General features: G+C 40.6%; 1 protein-coding gene across 10 annotated transcripts in view; it reads left to right on the top strand.

Annotated features, from left to right (window-relative positions):
* The window catches only part of LOC134226322 (CD151 antigen-like), a 335,335-nt gene that overhangs the window by 277,094 nt on the left and 39,241 nt on the right, over positions 1-19,000 (top strand). For all 10 annotated transcript variants that reach the window (XM_062707031.1, XM_062707037.1, XM_062707029.1 and 7 more), the window contains one exon: positions 16,676-16,867. In XM_062707031.1, the coding sequence (XP_062563015.1) occupies positions 16,676-16,867 (192 nt within the window). The remainder of the gene's footprint in view (positions 1-16,675; positions 16,868-19,000) is intronic.

Genomic DNA, 19,000 nt, shown 5'->3' with positions numbered 1-19,000 from the left:
TTGATCAATCGAACAAACCGGAATAAACGGGCCATTTAATATCAATTTAAACTCCACAAAATGTAATGAATGAATTAAAATTTAATATTTCAAAAATCTTTATCTCCATAGCTTTCCATAAACTGTAACGAACGTAGAGCCATATCGCTACATATAGTTTTGAAATGGATAAGCTGGCTAACGCACGAGACCAGCGCAACCCAGCCCGACATAATATGTGAAGATGAAGAATAGTATTTTAATTGAATTGTTTTACGATGGGTGTTCTTTTTTGATTCCCTCCCTGTTGGTCAGATTTGACGACCGCCAAAGTGGCGATGAAAAATGGAACGATGGTGTAAATATTGGTAGGGCGAACGGCTGAACGATTTGGAAACTCGGATGCTGGGTTGCACATAATTGATTTGACTGTATACAGTCACATCCCGATATTGACAACAATGTGTGTATTTAGTGTAAGCGAATTTATAACTAAAATATATCATTAAGGTATCTTACATGGGCATCCACTCAGATCGCATTCCAATTATGCGATTGTATTGAAAATCAGACAAGTACTGTACTGCAATTCGGGAGTCAAAAATATTTCTATTTCTGCTGGTCCAGTGCCTAAATAGATGCACGTTCCCATTTTCATATGCCTCCTGAGATGGAATGCAATTAGTTCTGAATCAGTTTTGAAATGTTGATGGAAGCCGCTCAAATATTAGTTTTATATTATTGCCATCAACTTGACGTGGGTTGAAATGAGAATTTCCAAAACGGCCCTTTACACATCGTGCTGTGATGCGGGCTACGCGGCATCGAACAGAAGGGATTAATCAATTCGGTGGAAACGATGGGGATTAACATGCTTTCATAACTGTTCGATTTATGCAAAGCCGATGTTTACTGCCATAAATCGAAAGTTCTACGCAGCATTTCATTTTTCGGCATTCGTCTGGGAGTCGATGAGGCGAAAACTGAAAATTTCCCTAACGTAGACATATCCATCACGTTACTTCCGCGTCATTGCACAATCGTAATCAAAAACTAATCTATTACAGTCAGGAACATAAAGCTGTCACACATCTCAATCAGGAAGTTGTTCCGTCGAACAAAGAGCCCTCTATCCAATCTTGAATGCGATTGACAGACCGAGTGAGCGAGCAGCACTTCAACCGTTTCGGATTAGGTGTCAAACCGCGCAATATTGTGCGCGTAAAGTCATGCACGAAAATCAACCCCAAACCGACGATCATCCGTCGGAGAATAATAAATCATGTCCTCACAGCGAACGAGTGGGCCAGATCATTTCTCTTCGGTGTGGTGAGTTCGCGCGTTCCGTGGGACATCGACCAAAAAGTGGGTGCCGAACTTTTGCAAACGAGGATGGTCAGTCATCGAGCGCACAATCCGCTATTTTTTTGTTTTTTTGAAAAAGAGCGAACAATCGAATTATCCAGTCCGCTGCACAGTAGGGACAGAATGGATTTAGAATTTTACTTTATTTTAACAATATAGGACATCATTCTAGACATCTGATAATTTTAAAATGTTGGTTTTCAACTGAAAGTCAAATTATGACTTATCTACACTTGTATGAGATTTTTATGCATAATTTTGAGAAAATCTCGAGTCAAGTACGAGACGCCAAAGACGGCCTTACTGCTGAGGTCGAAATCACGGAAACAAATGCATATCCATAATCATAAATTCATGAATTAATAATTATTATTCATGATTTCAGGAATATTATTCATGGTACTGTGCAATCCCACCAGTTGACAAAATGCATAACCTGTCATACTTCTAACATTCCGTTTCCAATAAGCAAGAACGGCTGGGAAGTAGCACGCCGGACGAAGTTCAACTTTTTTTTATTAATTTCTCAATCTCAACAAATCGTAACGCATCCAATGAAATCATGATATATTTTCATGGTGTATTTTTATTACATGAAAACACGATGGATTCACGAAATCCTGAATTATCTTCTCATTTGGGGGAATGGATTTCTACACGTGTACATATCCGTATTAACAATCGAGTGGTGGAATTAAATGGGATAGTATGAACTCGTTTTAGGACAAGTGAATACATTCCGCACAAAACTCAAAATAATTGTCTTATACAAAAAAAAATTAAAAAAATCTGACTGCGAAATAGAGAAACCAAAATAATAAATATGAGCTACAACAAAAAAGAATAAAATAGAACTAGAGAATAGAACTTTTATTTTTTCATTTTGAGGGCATCATCAAGTATTTAAGGTTCAAATGTCATACATCAAATCGACTTCTTTTTCTTCACACTTAAAATAAATCGCCGAATTCGGTAAAATTTTACCGAAATCTCAACAGCAGAACTGTTCGGTAAATAATTTAACTGATTTTCGGTGGAAAAAATCACAAAAAAACTGTAAAATAAATTACCGAACAGTTCTGCTGTTGAGATTTCGGTAAAATTTACCGAATACGGTGAAATGAGTTAAGTGTGTTGCTGTTCGCTTCTTCATTTTGCGGAGAGCCTACTCATTCGCTCAGATCTGATTTTGTACAAAGTACACAAACATTTCAGAAGGTATCAAACTCTAAATGTTTCCACAACAACTGTTCAGCGCACAGATTATAGTGATACGCATAAACACCCTCAAACATGCATCTGAGATTGATTTGTTGTGCATCCTTCTCCTAATTACACAATTTCCTACATGCATTTTACATGAATGTAAAATTATGATGCAGTTGACAACCTTCTCAAATGTTCGTCTAGATTCAATGGATTGTTTACATGACCATATGATCGGTCCTCTCTCTGTGTACATGAAAAGTGATGCCGTTTTAGCATTATATTATTATTTTAGCATCTCATTACATTATCAACACTTGAATTATGAAAAAATAAATAACCTGCATTGCTTATGAATGCTTGCGTTTTTACAGTTCTAGCTCACATCTAATATTTAGTGTCAATATATAGCATGAAAGGTGGTGATCCAAAGGTGGCGGCAGCACTACGAAGAACAACTGAATGGCGATGTGGCAGACGAAGATGGAGGTATGGTGATGGACCTGGGAGAACGCGCGCAGGACATAAATCTACCGGCTCCGGATCTCCAGGAAATCCAGGAGGAGATTGGCCGGCTCAAGAACAACAAAGCCCCTGGGGTTGACCAACTACCAGGAGAGCTATTTAAACACGGTGGTGAGGCACTGGCTAGAGCGCTGCACTGGGTTATTACCAAGATTTGGGAGGAGGAAGTTTTGCCGCAGGAGTGGATGGAAGGTGTCGTGTGTCCCATCTACAAAAAGGGCGATAAGCTGGATTGTAACAACTACCGCGCAATCACATTGCTGAACGCCGCCTACAAGGTACTCTCCCAAATTTTATGCCGTCGACTAGCACCAACTGCAAGGAAGTTCGTGGGGCAGTGCCAGGCGGGTTTTATGGGCGAACGCTCCACCACGGACCAGGTGTTTGCCATTCGCCAAGTACTGCAGAAATGCCGCGAATACAACGTGCCCACACATCATCTATTCATCGACTTCAAAGCCGCATATGATACAATCGATCGGGACCAGCTATGGCAGCTAATGCACAAACACGGTTTTCCGGATAAACTGACACGGTTGATCAAAGCGACGATGGATCGGGTGATTTGCGTAGTTCGAGTTTCAGGGGCATTCTCGAGTCCCTTCGAAACCCGCAGAGGGTTATGGCAAGGAGATGGTCTTTCGTGTTTGCTATTCAACATCGCTTTGGAAGGTGTAATACGAAGAGCAGGGATTAACACGAGTGGTACAATTTTCAATAAGTCCGTCCAGCTATTTGGTTTCGCCGACGACATAGATATTATGGCACGTAACTTTGAGAAGATGGAGGAAGCCTACATCAGACTGAAGAGGAAAGCTAAGCGGATCGGACTAGTCATCAACACGTCGAAGACGAAGTACATGATAGGAACCCGACTAGAAGAGCATAACAAAAATTTAACACAATTTTAACATATTGTGATATTTATAACTTATTTTGATACAATTTTGTTCTCAGTAACCATTACCTTTCAAATGTTGTAACAGGATTATATCATAATATGATTTGAAAAATGCTTAACACCGAATTGCCCAACAGTAGGCAATTAAAATAGATGTAGCAAAGTCTCGCAGCTATAGGTATATCACAACGCTGATATAATTTGAGAAGGTTGCCTTATTTGTAATGTTGTTAATTTCATGTTCTCGAAAAATATTCTTGTTCAGACAAAAACAAAAAAATATGATTGTTGATCACAATCTGTAGACCTATCACGACCTGTAAAAATTCCAACTGCACAGAAACAATATATTTTGTATCTGATTCTGTTATAAATTTCTAACAGAATATGTTATTTTTATGATAAAATTGTAACATAATTTGATAGTTTTTTGTTTCCAGTAGTGCAGTTTTTGATAGAAATTTAGATATTTTAACAACATCCTGCACCATGTTCCTAACATATTTTGTTATAAAAATTTAGTATAACATAATAACATAGTATGATATAATTTTGATATGACCTTCTAGTCGAGAAGAGGTTCAAGAGAAGACAATGTGAGCCACCCACCGCGAGTTTGCATCGGTGGTGACGAAATCGAGGTGGTAGAAGAATTTGTGTACTTGGGCTCACTGGTGACTGATGAAAATGACACCAGCAGAGAAATTCGGAGACGCATAGTGGCTGGAAATCGTACGTACTTTGGACTCCGCAAGACGCTCCGATCGAATAGAGTTTGCCGCCGTACCAAACTGACAATCTACAAAACGCTAATTAGACCGGTAGTCCTCTACGGACACGAGACCTGGACGATGCTCGTGGAGGACCAACGCACACTTGGAGTTTTCGAAAGGGAAGTGCTGCGTACCATCTATGGTGGGGTGCAGATGGCGGACGGTACGTGGAGGAGGCGAATGAACCACGAATTGCATCAGCTGTTTTGAGAACCATCCATCGTTCACACCGCGAAAATCGGACGACTGCGATGGGCCGGGCACGTAGCCAGAATGTCGGACAGTAACCCGGTGAAAATGGTTCTCGACAACGATCCGACGGGCACAAGAAGGCGAGGTGCGCAGCGGGCAAGGTGGATCGATCAGGTGGAAGATGACTTGCGGACCCTCCGTAGACTGCGTGGTTGGCGACGTGTAGCCATGGACCGAGCCGAATGGAGAAGACTCTTATATACCGCACAGGCCACTTCGGCCTTAGTCTGAATAAATAATAATAAATATAGCATGAAAAGCATCATTTTCATAGATTATTGCTTGATGTTTACGTACATATTCGAGAAAACAAGCATAACATATAGAACAAATCAACACGCAACACTGAACGATGATTTTCGAGTATCTGCAAAGTATAAGAGAGTAAATCGACGGTTTCCCCTCCTGGAAAAATATTTTTTCAACTTTGCAATATTTTCTGCAAAAGGCAGTTTTTTCAAATAATATTACGAAATTCATCCAAATGAAACATCCCACGGATGTATTGAAGTCACCACTATGTGTTGATGTAATTTTAAAACAAGAGTGCTTCCGCGATTCAGCTGGGGAATGCATTTTCTCCTCAGCGGGCGGATTTTTTCCTGGGGGTGGTACAAGCACGTGGCTGATTTCTTGTCAATGACTGGATTACGGTAATTTGGGCCTTAAATATTCCTCAGGTCGATGTGGAAAAATGTAATACAGGCGGCCAGGATTCGCATAAAATTGTTGAATGCACAATAATAATGTCGTAGCATTAAGATTATTGAATTGAAAACAGTGTAATTTAAGATCCTACAGATTCATTTTTATTCGGCATGTTTGTTGTACGCAAGACATGCCAAAATCCAAATCAATAAAATAATTCAGAAATCAGGGGAAATCAATAAACTAATTCAGAAACTCAGAAACCTTTGGCCAGGGGTAAATACCGTTCCAATATGTTACAGAACTTGTCTTTTTTCAGTGTCTTTATTTATTAGGCTCAGCCGTTTAATTGCCTCTAGTAGGACTACGTCTGTGTTTTCTATATTGGGGTACACTTTACGATTGCGAAAATCGGGGACCGTCACGAAAATATGATAGACTTTAAACTTTAATATCTAAGCCATTTCTCGATGGATTTTCAATTTTTTTGGACCATTCGATCAAGGATGAGTCAACGCTTCTTTATATTTATTTGAAAATACTGATTTTCAACTATTGATAAAAAGTTTAGAAATAGGTAAACTAAATTAATGATTTCGTGTGTGTTACTTCTACGTGAAGTTAAACGATTTACAATGATATGGAAATGCTAATATCATCTTCCAAACTTGGACGTACATTAGAGTGGCTCAAATTAGTATGGGAAAAACTTTTTTCAATTTTTTTGATGGGCCGTCTTCTTATTCGGTTCTATTTGATGCCCTGATGCTCTGGACAAAATTTCAGTCAAATCGGTTAACGTTTGGGCGGTGCTAAACTCGTTGGAAGTTTATATGCAAAAATGTATGCAGAAACATCCAAAAACAGTGAATTGCAGTTGGACGGCACAACTTACTATGAAGAACTATGATACTCATTCAGATCTTGAAGAATTTAATACATAATGTTATGCAGAAAACCGCGAGAAGATTAGAGTTTGCCCGGCTAAGTTATTAGCATTTCTCTGAAGTGAGGTTTGAGCAAATTTCGTTTCTTTTACCTTTGAAAAGAAATAAATTCACCAACACTCCAGTAAAATGCTAATATCTTTGCCTAATAAGCTCTAATCTTCTCGCGGTTTTCAGCATAACATTCTGTATTTAATTCTACAAGAACTGAATGAGTACCATGGTACTTGATCGTAAATTGTGCCGTCCAATTGCAAATCACTGTTTTAGGATGTTTCTGCATACATTTTTCCATATAAACTTCTAACGAGTTTAGCACCGCCCAAACGTTGACCGATTTGGCTGAAATTTTGTCCAGAGCATCAGGGCATCAAATAGAACCGAATAAGAGGGCGGCCCATCAAAAAATTTGAAAAAGTGTTTTTTGAGCCACCCTAACGTACATGTTCATGATAGCATTAGAGGCGAAAGTATGGACGAGACGGACGCAATGAGAAAACAGAACTGTGCAATAAAAATCCTATTCGACTAAATGCTGATGTCATATTAGAAATTTGGAGACAGTACTCGTCGATAGCAAATCCTTCCGCACGCGATGGCATATGAGCAAGTCAAACCACCTTCCTTTTGCCAGTGGAGATATATCAGCTTCCACACTGATATTCTTCCCTCCCCCTTCATACGGGAGCTTGGCAGAAGGAAGGTCGTGTGATATGTGCCATCACAAATATTGCCCTCCGCTCGCTTTCAAATCGACTTCTATAAAAACATTCTTCATGCCTGCTGTATCCTAACGGAACTATCAATTCTATACTTTCGCCTCTAATGCTATCATGAACATGTACGTCCAAGTTTGGAAGATGATATTAGCATTTCCATATCAAGGTAATCTAACCAATCACGTTCATGCATCACTAGCACAGACATCAAAAATCAATCACTTGCGGGTTTTGATCTATTCCTCAGTTTGAACAAGAGTTTACGCAGAGCAGACGCATCAAAGCGATCGCAGCGGAGCGGACACAGTATCACGGAGGTGCTAATAACATTTTCAAAGAAAATCCATTGATGGTGGTGCTCGATTAATTGCCGCGCTATCAAATTTGCTAGTTACGATTGAGTTTTGCACTTTAAAGAAGGTTCATATCGGATTATCGGATCAACCTTCTTTTGTATGCATAAAGTACTTTTTGGAGGACACCATCCTCAAAAATGGTCGAAATAAAGGAGAAATAAGAATCAGAAGTGGCGTGAAACCAAACGCAAATATATTTATATGCAGCGTTTGGTTTTCGCCCGCGATGTAAGCGTTCGTGGCAAAGTAAGGATTGTGATGTCCCCGACTGAAAGCCAGTCGAGTGGCTTCAGCGGCCAATGAGCCATGTTAATTCCACGGTTAGAGACTCAAAGTCTATTTAACTGGGAACAACTATTCGACTTCTTGATTCAGTTGGCCTCAGAGCAGTTTGCTCAATGTTAATAAAACGACACAAATTATTATGGCAAATACTATCAATTTCGAATAGCTACGTAGTCCTACGTCACCTTTGCGTACAACTCGATTGGGCTGCATCTTTGAGTATTATGATTTCGGATTTTCTTCTGAAACTTCGATAAAGCCCTCATCCGAGGTTTCCGACTGCCCACTGGGAAACGGAACTGAACAGTATTATAAAACATTTTGTCACCCATTTAATGCCTGTGCACCACCGACAAGAGAAAACAATGCTTTCGACCGAACAAAGGGAAGCAAACACGCGTGATTGTTCGCTATACTGAAGACTACAAAACCACAAAGGCTGCACAGAGCACAACTCTTCCGTCTGCACCCAACGACGACAGCGACTGAGCTGAAAACTTGTCTTTATTTATAGTATAACAAACAACAAACAGTGACCAATAGAAAACCAAGATTTAAAAAAATAATCGATCCTTGAAGGGTTTAGCACAAGTTGATTTTAAGTTTTTCCTAGAAAAGTCCCTCTACTCTACTCTACTCTACCCGAGTAGCACAAGTCAGGCAAAAACAATTGCAGCAACTTGATTGTGACTGAATCTGGTCACATCTGAGTTGCAGTAGCCTAGGTGAAACATGTGTGCTGCTAGGGCACCCCACCCCACCCACCCCACCCACCCACCCACCCACCCCACCCACCCCACCCACCCACCCACCCACCCACCCACCCCACCCACCCACCCCACCCACCCACCCCACCCACCCACCCACCCACCCCACCCACCCACCCACCCACCCCACCCACCCACCCACCCCACCCCACCCCACCCCACCCACCCACCCCACCCACCCACCCCACCCACCCCACCCACCCCACCCACCCACCCACCCACCCCACCCACCCACCCCACCCCACCCCACCCACCCACCCCACCCACCCACCCCACCCCACCCACCCACCCACCCACCCACCCCACCCCACCCACCCAACCCCACCCCCCGCCCACCCCACCCCACCCACCCCACCCCCCCCACCCCCCACCCCCCCCTCCCCCCCCCACCCCACCCACCCACCCCACCCACCCACCCCACCCACCCCACCCCACCCACCCACCCCACCCACCCCACCCACCCACCCACCCCACCCACCCACCCACCCACCCCACCCACCCACCCCACCCCACCCACCCACCCACCCACCCCACCCACCCACCCCACCCACCCACCCCACCCACCCACCCCACCCACCCACCCACCCACCCCACCCACCCCACCCACCCACCCCACCCACCCACCCACCCACCCCACCCACCCACCCCACCCCACCCACCCACCCCACCCCACCCACCCACCCACCCACCCACCCCACCCACCCCACCCACCCACCCCACCCACCCACCCCACCCACCCACCCCACCCACCCACCCACCCCACCCCACCCCACCCACCCCACTCTACCCACCCCACCCACCCACCCACTCTACTCTACCTCTACCCTACTCTACCCACCCACTCTACTCTACTCTACTCTACTCTACTCTACTCTACTCTACTCTACTCTACTCTACTCTACTCTACTCTACTCTACTCTACTCCACTCTACTCTACTCTACTCTACTCTACTCTACTCTACTCTACTCTACTCTACTCTACTCTACTCTACTCTACTCTACTCTACTCTACTCTACTCTACTCTACTCTACTCTACTCTACTCTACTCTACTCTACTCTACTCTACTCTACTCTACTCTACTCTACACGGAGATTTGCGAATACACATTTTATGTCTTAAAATCACCCACCTTCGGAAGCTATATGAAGCTGTCAAGAAGGTGGGTAATTTCAAATTTTGCTAAATGAGTGGAAAATACCCATCTTCAGGCAGCTCTGTTTTGTGCGGAACATGTGTATTTTTCACTCGTTTATGGATGAAAAAATACTTAGCACTATTTTTGCAAAAACATTTGTCGTCTGAGTTTAGATATCCGTTCGCAATTATTTATTAGGACAATTTATTTTATTAGAATCAGGCCTGGGAATTTGTCGCGTTTGTCAGTGACACCTGACAAGATACATAAAAACATGGTCAGTCAAAAAAAACTTGTCAACTTCCAGTTTTCCGTCGCACGACTGGATCCCCTCGACCAGGTGACAACTTTTTCCAACCGCGACAATTTGCTTTTGTTGTATGTCTTGTTAGAGCACACATCTGTGACAAAAGTGTGACAACGCATACACTTTCGGCTCTGTGCACGACACAACATTGGTCCCGAAAGTAAGTTATGTCGCATCTTCTGGTTGTCCATCTGCGTGGAGGTGCAATAGTAGCTAACAAATTTGAAATATCATACCGAAAAAAGCACATTATAATAAATTATTTCCTTGTTCTCTTGACAGATTTTCTGTTCAGAAATAAGAAATTTTATTCAATTTTTGCGTTGTTACGTACATAATAATACATAAACAAAAAAACAAGTGTCTCCTGCATAGAGAAAGATCCCCCAGTGTCGAATAATTGAGTTATTAAACGCCAGGCAAGTTGGCTCGCTTTTCACGCGGTTTATGGAGTTTTCGTGGTTTTCAAGCGGGTTTTGGATTAATGCGTTTTTTAACCGATTTTGTTCACGTGGTTTTGAAAAAAAAATCGGAGCGTACGAAACAGCGATTTTTGATAAAGTCGTTTTTACGCGTCGTCCGCGTAAATTTCGACTTCATTGGATTTTGACCGGTGCACCGTTTGTAGCAATTGCCTGATAGACGGTTATTTGATTGCAATATTTTATGTATAAGAGAAATACGGAATTTTATTTAACCAATTAAGGGACATCCGATACATTTACTGTTGTGGGGCCGTACATTTATTACAACAGCTTATGCGCTCGAGTGTTAATGGCCCGCTTAAAAGATTTCCGGATATAGATCATTTCAAACCATTCGTGATTTTTAAACATACATTTTAGATATGTAATTAAATGACGCATTTTGGTTAAACAGCTGGACTAAAATCACCAAAATTCGACACATTATTATTATGCCGTACATATTAGCCGTTTTTATAATGAGCTCGGCTTCATCTGCTGTAAAACCCAGAAACCACACCATTTCAGTGGTTTCCCCACATTTTGTCATCAATTCATAATGACAACATTTTGCTGACAACGACAACAATTTTTGTCGCGACAAAATTCGAAGGTGACATGACGAACTTTTTTGTCAATAACCATTCGCGAAGTCGAAGCAAATTCTGCTCTTCCCTCCCATGGGAAATCCCATTGCTATCTGTCAGAGTTTGAGTGAAACATGGCCGCCATCTCCTCCTCTCTGTTGCTCTACTGTAAAAACCCATAAAGAACTGTCATTGTTTGTGTGAAGAATTTTGCTTCGACTTCGCGAATGACAAATATTCTAATCCGTCTGGTTGTGCAAAACCTCAGTCGTGATGGAAAGCGTCACACGACAAATATATCGTAACAAAATAAGTATGTGACAAGATTCAAAATGTCTTGTCGGAGCGATAGACCAGTAGTACGCTGTATCGAGCAACGTTGGTTAGGTTGTGTTGTCCAGTTTGAGGTGACTGTTTTCTCTTTGGTTTTGTCGCATGGTTTTTCTGTATGAAGGTGACAAATCCCAGGCCTGATTAGAATGTTTAGGCCTGTGATTACTTTATAACGTAATGTTAGTCTGGATCTACCGCTTCCGAAAAGCTTAAAGGTAAGTGCTTCCGAGATTTCAAATGAATGTAACCAAACATCCCTTAGCTCATGCATCAATTGTATGTTTTTCCTAGATTATTTTTGTTCCTGACGATGTTTAATCCTTGCTGTTTGATGTTTTATCCGACGGCATGACCAATCAAGAAATGGAAATATTGACGGACTTCAAACTGAATTACCAGAGCGAGATTGCTAGCACCCAGAATGACTTGAAGGGCAACGATTTTAAGTTGAGATTTTTATTTAAAATTGCTAGTTGAACCTTTATTATGTATATACTACTAAATATAAAGAGGTAATAAATAAACTACGTGTCGAATTATGTAATTAATTTCGGTTTAATATCATGTTATCACCAAATCCTCAAAACCGCAAGAAATGTTTAACAAAATGGGTATTTTTCACCCATCTAGCTATATTTTTCTTTCTAAGAAGATGGGTGAAAAGTATACATCACTTTTGACGTACAGACTCCCTACCCACTTATGGGTAAACGTACTTTACCCACCTTATGGGTTAGTCCACTTATTTCCCAAATGGGTGAAAAAACACCCACTTTTCACTTTCTCATTTCTCCGTGTACTCTACTCTACACGGTTAGAAAAAAGTACCTGATTTTAGGTACTTTTTTTCTCTTGCATCTCCCTCCCTCTTCCCTTTGTTGTCATAAAATGAAGAGCAAAACCACTCAACAAGGGCATTAAAGTGTGGGAACCCAACGTTGAGTAATCTCATGTTTACAAAAGTTGAGTGAAATTTACCTAACTTTTGGTTAGTTTCTATTTAAAAATAAGTATATTTTACTTAATATTAAGTGAATTTTACTTAATTTCAAGAAAAAATTACTTAATTTTGGGTTCCCACACTGAACCCCCGATTTGAGTGAAAAGTACCTAATATTAGGTACTTTTTTTCTAACCGTGTACTCTACTCTACTCTACTAAAAAACTAAAACTAATTTGACAACCAATTCTGGCAGCTGCCCCCACCTATAGCAGGTTTCAGGGACCCCGGAAAGGTGACCAGTCTCAGAACGGACCGGAACAATGCAAATATTGACATCAATAATTGCACCCGGGCCGAATAAAACCTGATTAAAGTTTACGTCACTAGAAATCTATGACGACCAGGCATTGAAAGCGTGAGTGAAGCGGACAAGCATTGATCTAATTCAATCATAGCATCCTATGCCAGTGAGTGAACAGCCTTGCTCAGATGGATACCAAACAACGATTATGAGCGTTCGTTGCTGCGTAAACAACGAGCGACAGGGTTCGCTAAGCCAAACTTGGCATGGTATCCAGGGAAGCTACGACTGGAGCGTTTGTATTACGCTTGCTCTAACTAGAATAAAACCAAAACACATCAGGTGTTCTGCTTAATTCACTCTGCTTTCAAGTTGCTGGGATGGAGGAGAGAAAGTATCGAAGCCTCCCATGTAATGTATCCGAGTTCCATTCTCATAGCGGACTTAATTTTCCTAAAGTCTGAAAAGATTTTTCTAACACCGTGTGGTAACAACACTCATTGTTAGGTTACCAAGTGATTTGCCTCGCTCAGTTGTCTCCCATTGGTGAGCGATGAAGATCTTTAAACATTGAATCAACGAACGCCAAATTTCAACGATTTAGGAAGCATCAGCGATTAGACCGCAGGAGAACAACAAGTTGGCATGAATTTAGCTGATTTTTACTCATGATCTGATTTTTTTCAATGCCTGATGACGACATAAGGAAGAAAAAAAAAGTAATTACAGTAGTGATTCGTTGGTTGGGAATTAAATACTTGGGTCACTTTTAAATTGAGCCTGAACTGAAAAATTGTTTTGTTTTGAGCTTTTTAACTGAACTAAAAAGCAATCATACGTCAAAATGCAATGTAAACACTGGAAATTGGATTTGTTGTCACTGGACATCATTTGTGATGTTCAAGTCGAAATGCACGTGTTTAATTGGCTGTCATGAATGAGCCCGAGATTCCCAAATCGGACGCATAGTTGAAGCACCCACCCGATTTGGTAATCTCGGGCTCATTCAATAGCCGCTAAGTTGCGTAGGCCGACGGGAGTCCCTTGTAGTTTAGATAAAAGCACCACTCACCAGTCTAGCGTACTGAGGGTCGTGGGCTCGAGTCCCATCGAAGGAAGTAGTTACCTTCAATACATTTTTCAAATCAAGATCTTCCGCTAAATGTACATATTCACATCTGAGTTTTCATAACATTGTGAATTAATGTCCATGTCGGGTGGCCCAATACCCGGAAAATCGGCAATTAACTTTGATTAAACTGATTTTCGAGAAATCAAATGAAAATGTAGAGGGCTCCCAGTCATCTGCCGCATTACAAGCACTCATGATGAGATTGTTTGCATTGTTTTAAAATCTGAATTTCTAATGCATTTCAATTGATTTGAGCAAATAACGATTAACAATCGATAAAACGATTATATTGTTCCTGATTTTCGTTACAATATGTTGATGCTCCTTCATGAAATAAAAATCCATGAAAATTTGGCGAATCTCCTTTCATTGTTTCTATGAGAGCGAGAGAGATAGTCAAATGTAAATATCGTGTGACTCCTCTCTATGAAAATAAATTTCTCAGTACTGGTTGTAACAAACTGTTTCGTAAAACCTATCAATGGAGACCATCGCCATCATTCGGCGCGCTGGCTGGACGTCGACGATTTTGGTTACCGAGTATTTCTGTGACCATGTAAGGAATCCGGGCCGGAATCCGAAAAATTGAGCATTACAAAAAGCATATTTCTAAAAACATTTAGTAAAATATATTATTGGTGGCAAATTATTGAGCCACCTTTTCGCAACCAATTATCTGGAGGAATTCATGATGGTCTACGGTGTTTTTCTTCGATATAAAGTGGGCGAGATTTTAATTGCAACAATTCACATAGAAATTAACCGGCGGTTCTTTAAATTGATCCAGTCTTGCAAAAAAAGTCATTTACTTTTCGGATTACTTTCATTATGAACAGTGAGAGAATGCTATTCAATCGAGTAAGGAGTATGATTGAAGTAGGATTAAGTTTATGACAAGGAGGAATGATTTCTCATTCGTTAACAGGAGGGTGTTTAGGTTCAGTATACATATAATGTTGGATATCAAAACACAAACTCTAGTTTATAGGCTGTGGAAAACTCAATATTATAAATAGGTATAGAATGACTAAAAAGACTTGAAAAATGACTTAGATCGCTCAGATAAGAAAATGATTAGTTGACGGTTTTAAATTTCCTTTATTTATTGATTTATTTAACATCTTGAAGGAAAAGATTCAATATCTCGAAAAATAAAACATTATTCGAAAAAATATGTGTATTTTTCTTTTTTAGGCAACTTTCTAATTTTTTAACTTATTGCAAATTTATGAATAGAACACATGATAGAGAAAAAACCAATAACTGTTAACCCGTTGCATCAATCGTCCTTTTTCGAATTGTTCGCTCCAGTAGCCCCTCTCTGTGCCCTGCTGGTTGTGCGTTAGTTGATGGATGAAATGTCATGACACGACACCGGCTTCAAAATGTTCTCAGCCGAAACCTCCTGCTGCCGATGCTGCTACACGCTGAGTAATGGCAATCCACTACACGCTGGTTACGCGGAGGTGGACGACACTACTCTTGCTTGACTTCAATCTCACGACCGACGAACGTGAGCGTAACAAACAAAACGACGATGACCGTGCCGAAAAAGAATCGAACCAGAATGAAGTTGTAGAATGGGAAGAATGCCAGTTAGGTATCGTTTTCCAGTTTCGGCGATTGAGTTTTGATTTTTTTTTGCTCGCAATTGGTCAACTAGACCGGTCTACGTTTGAATGGTGAAAAATAGTTTAAACTTACATTACTTCGAATCATTTTCAGAAACATTTGTGAACAGCAAAATTTAGTTCCGGCTGTGGTAGCTATATGGTTGCTACTCTTTTTATTCGGATGGATCAGTCTGCGAGTCTGTCCTCTTCGACCAGATTAGAAAGCATGCCGCCACCGCTGGCGGTCTCTGTGACCTGGCCGTTTTGCTGATGCACGTAGATATTATTATCTGCAGGTATGCGGAGCACGAGTTCCATTTGAAAATGCGACGTGATTCCGCTTCAAGCTCTGCTTGCTCGGTGGGTCACACGCAATTGTCTAATTCTCCCATTTTTGGTGATGACAAACTCCGTCGCACTGACAAACTATATATTACATTTAGTTAATTAATTTATGAGTCTTTTTTCGGGAGTTTCACACGACTCTTCGCGGGCTCCTACGTCCGCTGGGTGATGTTGTGCGAGGCACGGCACGAGCGAAAGCGGCCGCACAATTCACGCTGGCAATAAAATGAGGCTGGCGGTTTTTGTTACTGCTTTGTAAGCGACATGTTTATGAAGTGCTTTTAGTTCACATTAGACAAGAAATGCTGGAAAGTGAACTTTTGGGTGCGTGGCGTGGCGGCAAACCGTTATTTCCAATTAGCATGCTGACACAATCACAATCAGTTGGTATGTTAAAAGACATTAATGATGCTTCATTATTGCTCAGGTAATTCGCGTTTCGATTACAAAATGACCAAATTATATGCTCCTATTTTGACCACAAGCGCAAATCCGAATGATCTGAACACAATTCTCTGCTGCAATCAATTAGTCAATGTCTTTCTACAAGTTCACCCACTTGATGTACCTACTTGGCAAAACCAGACACAGGCCACTCGAATTCGGTTTTGCCATTTCCAAATCAAACCCTGCCCAGCTCTTTCAAACACGGGAATGAAAATCTAATCTCCGTTTTTTCCCCAATGCTGTTTTCTCCTGAGTCCTGAACTCAAGTGGTCAAATCGCACTCGGGACTTTGAGTTGAGATTGATTATTTTTTCATTCGTTTTTCTTTTTTATGCTTTTGCAGATGTCCGGTCTGGTGATAATGGGCATCACGGTGTGGACCGTCTTCTGGAAGCATCAGTATATCTCGCTACTGTCGACGACCAACTATGCAATCGGAACGTATTCGCTGCTGGCGGCTGGTCTTCTGGCGCTGATTGGTGGAATCATTGGGTGCTGTGGAGTATGGCGAGAGCAGCGACCAATGCTGCTACTGGTAAGTGGAGTTTAAGTGAAATAAAAGCGTTTTGATGTACATAATTAAAGATGAAGTGTATACATTTGAAATAGTTTGAGCAGTTATTAAAAAAAATCCACAAAATTATCATAAAAGAGCAATAAGAAAAAAAATTCCATTAAAAAATTTAAAAAACGATAAAATTGATAAAAAATTTCTACGAACTTTTATCGTTTTTACAGAACAATACTATTATTATTTATGGAATTTTTTGATGTGGAAAATTTTGTAATTATTTATTGCTAATATTGATTTATTAATGGAAATTTTGTATTTTTTCCGTGGAAGATTTCGATTTCTTAATGGAAATTTTTTCTTTTATAATTGCAATTTTGGCTTTTAAAAAGTGCTAATTTATTTTTGTTCTGTGGGAAATTCTTAATTGTTTGTTGAAATTTTGCATTATTTGTGGAAACTTTATATTTATTTATTGCTGATATCTTTATTGGCAATTTCTTAATTGTTTATGGAAAATTTCTAATTGTTTAAGGGGAGTTTTAATTTTAGTCCCCTTCATTTACCTCTTACATATATACTCTGCTGCTCTGGAAGTTGCTGTCCAGGATTTTTATTCATTATATCTTATTTCATTTATTTATCCATGTAAAAGTTTTTGCACCCATGAGGAGATGTTCACGGAAAATTTTAATTCATCTTTACTAGTCTCGCAAAAAAAAAAATGCCAGTTTACGGAGTTTTCGTTACAAATAGAACTTGAAGCTAAGTATCGAAAACTTGATTAGTTCAATCAACGTTAATTGACTATGTTCCGGGTATTAAACCACGCGACTTGGATATTAATTTACAATGTTCTGAACTCAGATCTGAATATGTCGTCGTTCGTGGTCGGGTCGTGTGTTCGAGTCCCATCGAAGGGAAAGTGGTTACCTCCAATACAATTTCAAATCAAAATGTTCCACATAATGTACATATTCACATCTAAGTTTTCAGATCATTGAAAACTTGATGTTTTTGTGTACAGTTTTAAACAAATTTGCTTTGCTGTAACTTCAGTCAAAAGACGTCTCAGTTAGAGGTGTGCGCCGCCGCGCCACGCCGGCACCGAAATTGTTAGCACGCCGTTGCCTCCATTTTTGCCTCGGCGCACCGCCGTTTAAAAAATTGTCACGCCGGTGGTCTATAATTTTTCACGCCGTTTTAAATTTGAAGAAGTTCGCAAAAATTTTCGTGGAACTTTGAAACATTGGAGATGACGAAAGCTCTCTATAGCTTATATAGCTAAAATTGTTTGTTGGTAAGGCTGAAAACTGTTTGGCTTAATAGATCGTTCGACTCTTGGTTCGACCAAACAAACCATTTCAACCTCTCAATATCAAGGGTCGCACATGAACTTCGAGCTGTTGAAGCGAGCCGCAGTATATTGGCAACGTTTGTTTTCAGTTCATATTGAACAGAATCCATAGTTGATAGTACGTACGTATTTTCAGGAAGTAAAAATTCAGCAAAATTTCAGTTCAAATTCGGCAAAACCTAACCTATTTTTTTTTTGATAATGTCTACTGTTTGCGATGTACTTTTCGGTGACTTATTTGGCGTTTCTTTTTCCAACGTCTTAAACCCTTAAAAAAAGTGGTGTGTGACATTTTAACCAGTTCAACCTTAAGTAACTAAACTGTTTAGTAACCGTTCCTTTAAATCTGCGATAACCTGGGGTGATAACATCGAAATATATTTGCTGTCGAGCTATATAACATCTATATCATGCTTCAACATCATAATGATAAGAACTTGGCAGGCTCCAGAGTACAACAAAATATTGGGAATGATAAAAATCCTTTCCTGTCGTATTATGCTTATCAATGGGCCACATGTAGTGTATGTATGCTCAGAAATCCTTCGCGGCCCGCGACCGGGGATCACTGCTTTACCTGAAGAAAAAAACCAAACAGTTGGCTCGATTTGCCGAAATGGTCGTGTGGGAGAATGGGTCATTTGGCCGAAATGGGCATCTGGCCAAAAGTTTCGTTCAGCTGAATAGGTCATTTAGCAGAAAATGCCGTTTGGCCTAAATGGTTGTTATCCAGAATGGACATTTTCGGATCAAATAGTTCTTTCCGCCAAATGATTATTGCTACCAAACGGCATTTTCGG

Source organism: Armigeres subalbatus, chromosome 3 (assembly GCF_024139115.2).
Source record: "Armigeres subalbatus isolate Guangzhou_Male chromosome 3, GZ_Asu_2, whole genome shotgun sequence".
Classification (NCBI taxonomy): Eukaryota; Metazoa; Arthropoda; class Insecta; order Diptera; family Culicidae; genus Armigeres; species Armigeres subalbatus.
This window is presented reverse-complemented; position numbering and strand designations above follow the sequence as displayed.